Source organism: Heloderma suspectum, chromosome 3, assembly GCF_057233095.1.
Source record: "Heloderma suspectum isolate Gila_16-S chromosome 3, 16-S_ref, whole genome shotgun sequence".
Taxonomy (NCBI): domain Eukaryota; kingdom Metazoa; phylum Chordata; class Lepidosauria; order Squamata; family Helodermatidae; genus Heloderma; species Heloderma suspectum.
The window spans coordinates 292,269,029-292,281,153 of NC_139460.1; the positions used below are offsets into that span (position 1 = coordinate 292,269,029).

General features: G+C 41.9%; 2 protein-coding genes across 3 annotated transcripts in view; one reads left to right on the plus strand and one right to left on the minus strand.

Annotated features, from left to right (window-relative positions):
• SELENOT (selenoprotein T) overlaps positions 1-12,125 on the plus strand; it is a 58,778-nt gene that overhangs the window by 22,118 nt on the left and 24,535 nt on the right. The gene's annotated exons all lie outside the window — the stretch shown is intronic.
• The window catches only part of ERICH6 (glutamate rich 6), a 53,428-nt gene continuing 41,438 nt past the window's right edge, over positions 136-12,125 (minus strand). The window contains exons 15-18 of one of the 2 annotated variants that reach the window (XM_084847284.1): positions 9,274-9,359; positions 6,188-6,343; positions 5,475-5,706; positions 136-1,958 (exon numbers count right to left, since the gene is read on the minus strand). In XM_084847284.1, the coding sequence (XP_084703410.1) occupies positions 1,698-1,958; positions 5,475-5,706; positions 6,188-6,343; positions 9,274-9,359 (735 nt within the window). In that variant the 3' untranslated portion in view covers positions 136-1,697. The remainder of the gene's footprint in view (positions 1,959-5,474; positions 5,707-6,187; positions 6,344-9,273; positions 9,360-12,125) is intronic. The other variant, XM_084847285.1, reaches the window with a different exon arrangement.

A 12,125-nucleotide genomic window follows, 5' to 3' on the forward strand; every position in this document is an offset into this window, starting at 1 on the left:
TCTGCTTTGTTGCCTCATCTTTTTTTTAAAAACTGCATGATTTAACGGACATTTTATTGTTTGTTTTTATATTGTTACCTTCCTTTGGGGTCCACAGTGGAGTTTTAAATAAATAAATCATACAGTGCAAAGATGGTGGCTTAAATTAAACTAGGATGAGAAATAAACGACGACAGTTTTAGTTTACAAATTGCTCTTCGGTAATACAGCAACTCCACACATATCTAGACTTCTTTAATGATGCCTGTGCATGTTTACTCAGATGTAAAGCCCATTACCTTCAATGGGGCTTACTGCCAAGTAAATGCATAGGACTATACCCTAAAACAGGTTTTTGTACATGCTTTGTGTATTGTTACTGCATTGCTCCCTTCTACCAGTGTATCTGGTTCCACGTGTTGCCTAGATAATGGGGTAGAAGGGAAGAGATGGGAAAATGTGCCAGGCGTAGTTATTAATTTTGGTGCAGTTAATTTGATCCAAGCATCAAAGAAAATGAAAAAAAGCCCAGATTCCTCCTTAAAGTTTATATTCTTATGCTATTCTTATTGCTGTATTACAATATTGTTCAATTAAATTGTTCAGTTTAACCTCTGGAGTGATGCTCTGAGGGTATAATTTGCCCCACACATCTACTGTTTCCAATGGCTTCTGGTGTCCCAATCCTGGCTTCCATGTTTCCTTATAATATGGAGAGGAGAAATTTAGAAGATGAGAAGGCTAGTCAGGGAAGCTTGTCTGGCTTTACATGGCTCTTAGGCTGCCTGTTTAAAAATTGGTTTATAGTATCTTAGCACTCTTCAATTGTTGGTGAAAGGCCATGGCATTAAGTGCATCTATGAAAACGACATGCCACAGATACTTGAGTAAATCTAACAAAGATTTCAGCCATGACCATACGAGCATTACAGGTGGTCATTTAAGGTTGGAGCTAAGGTAAAAAGGCAGGAAAATCAAGGATGAATTAATATAAACCAATGGTTTGTAACACTGTCTATGCTCAACTACCTAATCCAAATCTGGACTCAGTATGTTACTAGTAATAGCAGATCCATATGGTACCAAAATGCCATCTAGTTCAACCACCTGCCTAAAATTGGTTCCATAATCCCTTTTTGCTGATGCTACATGATAAAGGCAAAACTGAAGTACTTTGGCCACTTAATGAGAAGACAGGATACCCTGGAGAAGATGCTGATGCTAGGGAAAGTGGAAGGCAAAAGGAAGAGGGGCCGACCAAGGGCAAGATGGATGGATGATATTCTGGAGGTGACGGACTCGACCTTGGGGGAGCTGGGGGTGGCGACAGCTGACAGGAAGCTCTGGCGTGGGCTGGTCCATGAAGTCACGAAGAGTCGGAAGCAACTGACCGAATAAACAACAACATGATCTGGATAACTCAAGAAAGTAGCACATGTTTTACCATATGTTGTGCCCAGCATAAATGAAACTGTTATTAAGGGTGCAATCCTATGCATGTTTAGACAGAGAAAAGGCCTACAACTCCCAGCATGCACCAGCCAGCTTTTCTGGCTGTGGAATGCTGGGAGTTACAGGCCTTTTCTCTGTCTAAACATGCATAGGATTGTGCCCTAAATATATCTTTAAATCTGCTTTTCTGTCCACATAGAATTCCACATTTTAGTAAATACTCCTTACAACAATGAAACAAGTATTTTTATACAACATGGTGATGATCAGGCTGGTGAATTGACTATTTCTGTGATTAATTTGTCCAGCGCAGGGCTTATTTCACATTCTTTACAAAGGTATATTAACTTCAAAGCCCGTTTCAAAAGATATGAAGGGAGCTGGAGTTTAGTCCACCAATCATTAGTAGGAAAGTCTAAACAGCCGTGCAGTTTAGCAAAGATGCGGAGAATCTTTATTCTGCTGGCAAACAGCAGGAGGTCATCTTGAGACACATGCTTTGGCCATGGGTGATGATCAGCAAGTGGCTTTAAAAAAAAACAAAAAGAAGGAAGTTAATGATGTGCCCAAGTCACACAGTACTTCTGGCTGGTAGAAATTCAATAGATTGAATAGGAATAAAACCAGGGTGGGTATTGATTTAAATCAAGAGAAATAAAGGGAAATTAAATCAGTCATTTATCTCACCAAGAGAAAGAACTGTTATTTATTGGTGACTGAAACCAAGTTTCCTATTGGTACTTCAGATATTTCCTGAAGATAAGTAAATATTAGCTGGTTACTATAGCTGTCAAAGCTTGTTGGTTTTCTGCTACCCAGATCCCTTTTACTAAATAGGATGGGGTGTGGGGAAACTTTTTCAGCCGGAGGGCTGCATTGTCCCTGGGTAAGAAGGTTGGTGGGCCATGCCAGCAGTGGGCAGGACCTCAGCCTACAGTGGATGGAGCCACACCTGGCATTAGCCCTCGAGTTCACACGCATTCTCTCTCTCTCTCTCTCTCTCTCTCTCTCTCTCTCACACACACACACACACACACACGCACACAAAGTGAGCCAGCTTCCCTTGCTTTTCCCATCAGGAAAGCACTGGTCCCTGGTGAGTTAGAAGCCTTTGTGGCAGGCAGAATACAGCCCATGGGCTGCACCTTTCCCCACCCCTGTACTAAGGCAATCAAGCTTTTGCTCATGTAGACCTCATTCCTTTTAAAAGGCATTTAGGCTACAATCTTATACCCACTTACCTGAGAGTAAGCTCCATTGAACTCAACAGGACTTACTTCTGAATAGACATGTATAGGATTGCAGTCTTAAGAGATGAAAGGGGTCAACCATTTCTGTTGGTCTCATTCTGTACATATGCAAATCATCTGAACAAGAGCTTGTACACCTAGTGTGAATGTGGCAAAAATGTGTTTATAAACACCTGTGTCACACAGATACACTCCTCAGAGAGTCAAGATTGTTATACATCTCCCTGCTGAATGTACCTTTGCTGGCAAACCTGAGTTTGCTACCATATGTGTATTGGCTAAACATGCTTAGAACTCTCTAGAAGCAGGGGCTGGTAGTTACTAAGCAGATCAGTTTTACTTTTTTGTGTGCATGACACAGGTAGTAAATCTCATTCATATTTGGTTATTAGTATGAGTAAGAAATATGTATTAGAGAACTGAACACACTGCAGAGGTTAGAAAATTATACGACATAAAACATGACTATAGGTGTGCCAAATAATGAGATATAGGATAGCCCCTCCTAGAACCAGGACCAAATCCTAAAACACATGACAACTTCACATTCCTTTGCTCTCAGTATCAAGGCCAGTATCAAGTGGTATTCAACCTATTCTGGAGTTTGTTGCACTCCCCTTAAAGGAGCAGGTTGGTACTTTGGGGCGCTCTTAGATCCATCACTGTCACTTTGGTTATTGGGCAGTTTAGAAGTACAATCAATCAATAAAAGTTTGACCTATGTTGTACCATATTTTCACACTTTATTTCAAAAACTACTTATTTTTTTCTTGGTAGCTTTTTTTTCTCTTGATAGAGAAGAAATGTGTTGAATAGAGCATCATAAATTCACTGTTTCAAAAAACACCCCCCCACCCCTTAAATTTGTAGGATACAAGTCTGTTGTTCCTTTAAGTTCTGAGCACTAGAACTTCAGGCATGTGCATTCTAGATATAACCCCTGCCTATCCTTCCTGCTCACTCCCACAGAATTAACTTTTAGGAGATGAGTATCATACTTGTATTAAATTCAGGCTTCATTTTAATCCAGGCAATTTGAAAGGACAGAGATATTAATAAACCAATTTAAATAAGTTGCTTTAAAAAAACACCCTATTTTTATTCATCCTCATTAACACTGTAGAAATAGCAAGAGACATAAAGCCAAATCAGGTCATATGATTATTTCAGAAACGTCCCTATTTGTTTGCATATACACTTCACCCTTGGTGAAACCTTGAGAAGAGCAAGGCTTTGTAAAGCATCTGTGGAGATAATATTTTTTTAGCCCTGTGATTAATGTTCCCTGCGGTCTTATCCATTAGAAAAGGCTGCAGTTCCTGTTCTCCTATTCAAATGGCTCCATATGAATCAAATAAAAAACATTTAAAATGCAATCCTATTCACACTTACCTAGGAGTAAGTCCCATTGAACTCAATGGGGCTTACTTCTCCATAAATATGTATAGGATTACACTGTTGATGTATGAAACTATATTTGCCAAGGCAAGTAGAGTTGCCTTGTGGAGTTGATGGCAATATAAGCTGGGGAGAGGAAGCTTAAGCGTAGTACAATGGGCAACCATCTAAATTGGTGGAGTACCTGAGGCCCTTGGCCCAATTTCATGCAGCCCTCTGCATGCAATCAGTTCAGGCCCCTGACAAGAGTTCATAGAATAGTAGGGTTGGAAGGGGCCTACAAGGCCATCGAGTCCAACCCCCTTTGCCAGTTATTTGCCAGTCCCTTCCCTGTCAGCCCTCTGGGCAGGAAGGAAGAAGAAGGTAGAGAAAAGGGGGTGGCAGAGAGAGAAAAAGGGTGACCCACCCACTGCTTGCTTCAGTCCTGCCCACGGCTGACATGCAGCCCTTAGCGGATTCCCTGCGAGGGAACGTAACTCTTGACAGAAAAAAGACTGAGCAATTATTGAGAAGTGTTGGCAGAAGCAACTTTTTTACTTCATGGCTGACCTGCTTTATAGTTTTTAATTGGAAGTTTTATGTAAATTTATTTCCTCTCAACACATTGCTTCTTGTCCAGTTCAAAGTACCTCTCCCCACTCCATTTATGCATATACCATAGAAGCACATAATTTGTCTCAATTAGCCAGAATTCTTAGCTATCCACATTTTGTGTAAATGTTTTTGCAATTGTTTGTGGATTTATAATTTGGTTCCCTTTTTGTGTGTGGATGTTCATTTAAAAAAACTTCAATCCAATAGCACTTTTGATTATTTAACCAAATTGAACACCCCTCTAGATTATTTGAAGGGCCTCGTGTGGCGCAGAGTGGTAGGCGGCAGTATTGCAACCGAAACTCTCCCCACGACCTGAGTTCGATCCCAGCGGAAGCTGGGTCTCGGGTAGCCGGCTTAGGCTGACTCAGCCCTCCATCCTTCCGAGGTCAGTAAAATGAGGACCCAGCTTGCTGGGGGAAAGGTAGTCACGACTGGGGAAGGCAATGGCAAACCACCCCGCTATAGTCTGCCATGAAAATGCCAGCATAAGTGGTGTCCCTCTAGGGGTCAGTAATGACCCGGTGCTTGCACAGGAGGAACCTTTCCTTTCCTTTTCCTAGATTATTTGATCAAGTGATGTTGCTGTATACATCCTCTTGTCAAACCAGGTCAGTTTTGTGTCAGTCTTTGGCAAATTTAACTTCATTCCCAAATAGTTTGAAGCAACCTACTCCATTTCCTTTCCCCCACCAAAGGTTTTCTAATCACCCACAAAACAATTCTACCTTCTCTTGCTCAACTGTGACTTATAGGACATGTAAATCCATTCCCACCCCCAGTTCCTCTAAAATAAAGTACCTTTACTTTTGTTCCTACGTTGATTTTTGCTTGTTTTCCCATTGCAAGAAAAGAAATGGCTATTTTGTCTTGCCCAAGTATTCTGACACCGACATTCAGGTTCAAGGATAGAAAGACGGGTTTAAAGGATACACTGGGGGTTTGTTTCTGTAAATTGTTTGGCCAGATCCATGTTTTCACTTTGTTGCCAGCTTCGTCTGAATAATGTCCTCCTCGAATTGTAATATTTATCCTAAAGGGGGAAAATAATCACTTGACATTAGCTCCAAGTTGGGGTGGGGGGAGAACCCCTGACTCTACAACCCCAGCCCAGATCTGCAAGCCTCATTACACCTAAATAGTGCCAGATCCGGGGGGGGGGGGTATTGAATAGCACTGCATGTATGTTTGAAGACCCTGATGCTGGGAAAGACTGAAGGCAAAAGGAGAAGGGGACGGCAGAGGATGAGATGGCTAGACAGCATCACCGATGCAATGAATATGGACTTGAGCACGCTTCGGGAGAGAGAGCGCAGGACAGGAAGGCCTGGTGTGCTATGGTCCATGGGGTCACGAAGAGTCGGACACAACTTAACGACTGAACAACAACAACATGTATGTTTGAAGCAATAGTAGATCCCGGCCGCTCTTTGTATTAAATACAAAACATTAGAGCATACCATCTGTACTAAACCTAGAGCAATGCCACCCCCCTCTAATTTAAATGAACTTACCACACAGTTCCATTTGGATGATAGCAAGTTCCTTTACCGCAGGACTCAAACACAGCTTGGATTTCAGAATTCTCAGGCTTGTCCTCTTGAACTATACAAATATAGCCTGCTTGCTTCTTTTTTACAACGATAATTGCCAGATTTCCAGATGGATAGCTGTATATAGATAAGGTTCCTACGGCCCCATTACTTGTTTAGGAATGTTGTCACAGTATGAGGAGTATGGAGAGTTTCAATGAATTCTTTGTGTATGGGGGGGGGCCTTTTTTGATACCGCTTCTGAATTAAACCCCCACCCCCAGCTACAATTTTTAAACCCTGTGAGAAATATCAAAAGGTTCTCAGGTCCAGGCATTATGTTGCATTTTGCAAACACAGCATGGGCACTTTCCTATCTGTACAGACAGTGAAATGTCTTGCCAGAATGAATTTAACCATTTGGTAATGTGAACTGTTGAGTAGCGTACACCCTGTATTATGATTTTGCACCAGCACAACAAGCAACACCCCCCCCCCCCCGGCCAGGGTTGTGACGGCATAGCAGGGTGGATGATATCACACCTGGAAAATGCCACCATCACCAGATACAGTGAAGAGATGGCTCATAAGACCATCCTTCAATTGGTCCATAATGCAGCTGCCAGGATTTGGGGGCTTGGAGATTCAAGCATATAACTTTGATCTTGTACAGTCTTTCCTGGTTACCTATCCCCCCCCCCAATCCCCCGGCTCACAATTCATAGTACTGGTATTGGCCTTTAAAGTCCTTAATAGCCTAAGGCCATAAAATTTTTTGTGTTGGAAGGAGGTCATGTAGTCCAACCCACTGTTCAAAGCACCACAATAAGCTGTGATGTGTTGTCCAAACCTGGTCAGTGTGTGCTTCTCTCTAGCACAGCCCAGAGCCCAGAGTGAGAAACACATACACAGAGCATGCATTCAGAGGCTAGGAAATGATCTTTGCTGACATTTTATTTAATTATTTTTTATCTTACCTTTCCAACCAGGCTCCTCAGCTGCCCTCCAATTCCCCTTCCAGAGAAATAATAAAAGGGACAGCCAAGACAGTACGTTATTCATCAAATGGCCTTCTTTAGGCTTCTTGACCTCCTCCTAATCCCCAGACTCCTCTGCTCCCATCACAGTAAACCTCTTTTTCACCAATCAGTCGCACCACCCAACATCATCTCTAAGTGCTTCCATCAGGGACAGCCAGATCTGGGTAGTGGTGTTAGAGAGGTAAGCAAGGGCGGCTGTTGTGCTGTCCCAGACTTTGAGATAAAGGAAAGGCTGGCTAAAACTACAGCAGCAGCTTATCCTGAGTGTTGTCCAGTATATAAAAAAAGCCGCCTAGAGCCTGGCAGATCACCCCAGGAAGGATGTTCCAGTCCGGGCACTACCACAGAGAATGCCTGTCTCTCATGCCCAACTCGCTAAATAACCCACAGTGGGCTGTACTGTCATGCAAACAGCCCCACAGAGTGGCAAGGACAAGCAGAAGAAACTGCCTTACACTATCATGCAAGGAGGGAGATGTGTGTGTGGGGGGTGGGAATGGGAGACAGAATGAAAGCAAGGAAGGCTATGGGGTTGGGCGGGGAAGCAACTGTATATAAACCCATGGGATATGCTGCAATTTATGTCTGCTCCTACCTCAGTTATTTGGGTTTGAGGGGCCTATATCTTCAGCCCTGTGTTTCTATTCCAGTTACAGGAATTGTTTTTAAATGCTTTGCTTTTATGTTTTGATTATAATTTTGATATGTTGTTTTGTGTTTTATTGCTGTTAAGTGCCTTATGAGCACTATTTGTGGTAGAAAGGCAATATATAAATTAAATAATGTACATTTAATAAATGCACAAATACATTTGCATCTATACATATAAACTAGCTTATGCAAACGTGTCCTCTTTGTTCCTCTTGTTTTTGGTGATGAGTAAGTGGCCATCATACCAGGCTTCCTCTCTATCTGTGTCCAGGAGTGTACCAGGCAGAGCAATCCCACTGTGTTGAGGGTGGTGGGAGAGATTCCCTGATGGCTTCCTGCAGTCAGGCCAGAAGGTGTGATAGGCAGCTTTTTATTACCCCGCCCTTCTTTTCTCTTTTCCCTCCCCATTGCAGCTAATGGGGGGGGGGGGATTAACTGTGCCAGCTCCAGGGCCAGGTGCTAGTAGTATGAGAATGATGGGATAAAAATATGTTTCCCTGTTTCCCTTGCAACTGGAACAACTGTACACTTTTAAAATAAATGTACTACAAATAACCAGCAAAGGTGAAAACAAGAAAAGATGTCCTTTTAAAAAGATCATTTACCTCTTCTTTCTGGTGTTTTCATCTCTTGTTTCTCTCTCTTCTCCCTCTGGTGTCCTGTCAGCTCTTTCTCCTCAGCTTTTCTTCCTCCTCCTCTAACTATCACCAACTGACTTTTCTTCACCCCTTTTCACAACAGTCTGTGTCTATCCTGTCATTGGCCCAGCACTCTAAGAGCATTTATTACATCTGCATACAATGCACTCTGTCACATGTTACATTACATGCCGTGTGGGCCATATGCATTAACTTCCCCTTTGTCTTACCCCTCTCCCTTCTCCATATCTGAGCTCCCCAAAGCTCGAGGTTTGAACTTCTCTGAACTTTCAAAATTTTCTGCATGTCCACACTGCTCAAGCTTCACTTTAAAACAAAAATGAGCAAAATCTGTCTGGTTGAGCTCTAGTAATAAACCTTACACTACCATATTCCTAGATAAGATGGCTGCACTGGATTGTTTTGGTTGCTATGCCTCCCTTTTTGTTTTATTGTGATGTTTTTAGTAACTGTTTTAATGGTTATAGCTTGAAGTTTTTATTGTCTTTTTAGCTGCTTTGATTATAATTTTATAGAAATGTGGGTTATAAATACAGTAAATAAAATAATTACCAAGTACAGTAATAGGTTCTGAGGGGTGCCATAAAGTAGAGCCAGGACCAGGGAAGGTTCACATGTCATCCTAAAGATGTTTTGGCTACCTTGGTGCCAACTATGTCACTGCAGCCCTTTGCACCTGGCACATTGTAGCTGAACAAGATAAGCCACAAAAGGATACAATATTTGCGCAGTACCATCTGGAAACATGGTAAGAAACTTTACACCGTTTTTATAGTACTGTTGTAAGAACTGGTTTTTCACTAACTGCACAGGAAAGAAAAACAGTAAAATACACATTAGAATTGGGTTTTGGTGTTGTGAGAATTGGTATTTAAAAAGGCAAGCTCACTACACAAAGGGTGGTGGGGACAGATAACAAAAAGTTGCCCTTCATCACATATCCCTTAGCACAAAGGTATGGTCAATTGGGTTTCCCCTTCAATTTTTTCCCCTTTGGGCATTGATGGGTTTCTAGTCATAGCTGCTCCCTCCTAGCTCTACAATCTTGCAGCCAGATGACTGGTAAATAGATGACAGTTCTGAGAGAGGAGGAACCAAAGGGCAATCAGTCCAGCCAAACTGATGGAATGGGCCGTGCTGTCACACTTCTTGCTCTGCTGTGGCCAGGTGGAATGTAATTTAGACAAACATTGAAACTAGCCTTCTGCCAACAGCCGAAGGACATTCCAAAACCAGTAACTAGCCATATAACAAGTAGAGAGCCAACATATAGTGATAAAACAATTGGGATAGGCAAACTGGTAAAATATACAGAAATATCTGATAATATTTATCTGTGCAGGCTAAAGACATACATTAAAAGACAATAAAGGAAAATACAGTGCTGCTGTGCTGTAATATCCAACAATACCAGGAGTAGCCAGTACCAAGCAAAATCAAATGTGTTTCGACCTAAGGCCTTCGACAGCGGTCTAGTACATAAAAATGGTCTAGTATGTAAAAAGCTATACAAGAAGATAAAAAGACTCATATATACACACGCATTTTACAGCCCAAGATCCTCACAACTATAAACCATATAGGACACTGCAGTGTTTCCACCTGTAAATATAAAAATGAATGAATGTCTTTTAATGAACGTTTTAGCCTCTTTAGATAAAATATTATCAGATATTCCTGTATATTTTTTATTTGCACCAATTTGCTTATCCCAATTGTTTTATCACTATTTAGTTCAGGGTTCGGATATATTTTCTGTTCTCTTTAGAGAGCCAATATGTGCATGTCTTCTAAACCTTACAGGTACTTAAGATGCTACCTTAAACCAGGCCAGACTGTTTGTTCATCTACACCAGTATTGTCTACTTTGACTGGCAGTGGAGGCTGCTGGTTCTGATGTCACTGGGGCAGTGAACCTGCTCTGGATTTCAGTCAGAACTCTAAAGGAGCTATCCAAGGTGCTGGATAGCTCCTTTAGAGTTCTGACTGGTTCTGACTGAAACCCAGAGCAAGAGCAGATTCCCCACCCCACTGGCATCAGAGTCACCAGTCTCCACTGCTCCAGGTTCTCAGGCAGAGCAAGACCTTTCCCATCGCTTGCCACTTGGCCCTTTTAACTGGAGATACTAGGGATTGAACCTGGAACCATCTGTAGGTCACCAAACTATTTTGCACCACTATCCCAGCAATACCGTTTTTCTCAATACCTGGGAAATCTTACGGTTTTTAGCCATCTGACTATTTTTTTTCACCTTGATAATTTTAGCTTCAATCCTACCTGTACTTACAAATTAAGTTACTCTTTGTGCTAGATTTCAGGCTGCTTCAGTCGGAGGCTGTCGCTCTGTGGTAGAGAACCTGCTTTGCATGCAGAAGGTCTCAGGTTTGATCCCCGTAAAACAGGTAAAAATCCTGCCTGAAATCCTGGAGAGCCACTGCCAGTCAGTGTTGACAATACTGGCCTAGATAGATCCATGGTCTGACTCAGTATAAGGCAGCTTGTTATGTTCCTAATGAATAACTATGTTATATGAATAACTTGAGCCTCCAATTGACAGGGAGACTGTAATAAATACGGAGCTACTGCCAAAAATGGCAACCCATTGTTATATCCTATGAGGACAAACACCACATCCCCTGTCCATAATGTACAATAAAACTGACTCATGCCATTATCACATTGTGCATTTCTCTGCCCCGTGCTGCCCCCCAGCCCATGATGAAGAGCAGGGATGGAGAAATAGACAGTGCAGGGACATTAGGACACAGGTAAGTTTTACTACACATTGTAGAGGGGAGAACTTGACACAGGGCTGCCAATAATGGTGGCAGCCCCATGTTTATCATAAAGTGTAATTCCTCCCTGTGGATTATACCATGAATTTAAACTGGAGGTCTTTTAATTGTGTTATATTCTGTTTGCAAATACCATAGATGTTTGTAATATTTGTAATTGTAATTACTAGTAACACCATGTTTCAAGCCAGCTATTTGTTAGCATCTCAACAAATACATGCTAAAGCCCTCACTATCATAAATATTTTTCTAAAGCGTCTCAACACACTGTTTTTTCTTCTTTTTCTTCACACATTTTCTTTGCAAAGTTACATGCTGATTATCCTTCCCAACCTCACAGTACTTCACTGGGAGAACTGGCAGTTTTAGAGCTAGTTAATAACATTTGGCAACATTAAGTGGTAAGGCTTGTTCTCAACTGAAGTCTCCACTAGACTGCATATGGGGTGGGTGGGGGTTGCATGTTTGAATGCTTTCCCATGGGGGTGGGGGGAACCTATCCCTGCATATATTTAAATAGCATGCCAAGGATAATTCTTCTCTTTTTTGGCTGCATCTGGAGTACTATGTCCAGTTTTGGGTGCCACATTTTAAGAAAGGCCTTAACAAAATGGAACATGTTTAGAGGAGGGCGACCGGGATCGTGAAGCATCTGGAAGCCAAATCCTCTGAAAAATGTTTGAAACTGTTGGGTATGTTTAGCCTGGAGGAGAGATGATTAAGGGGAGACATGATAGAGGTGACTTCCGTGAGTAACGAATCTCAATTGTAGGA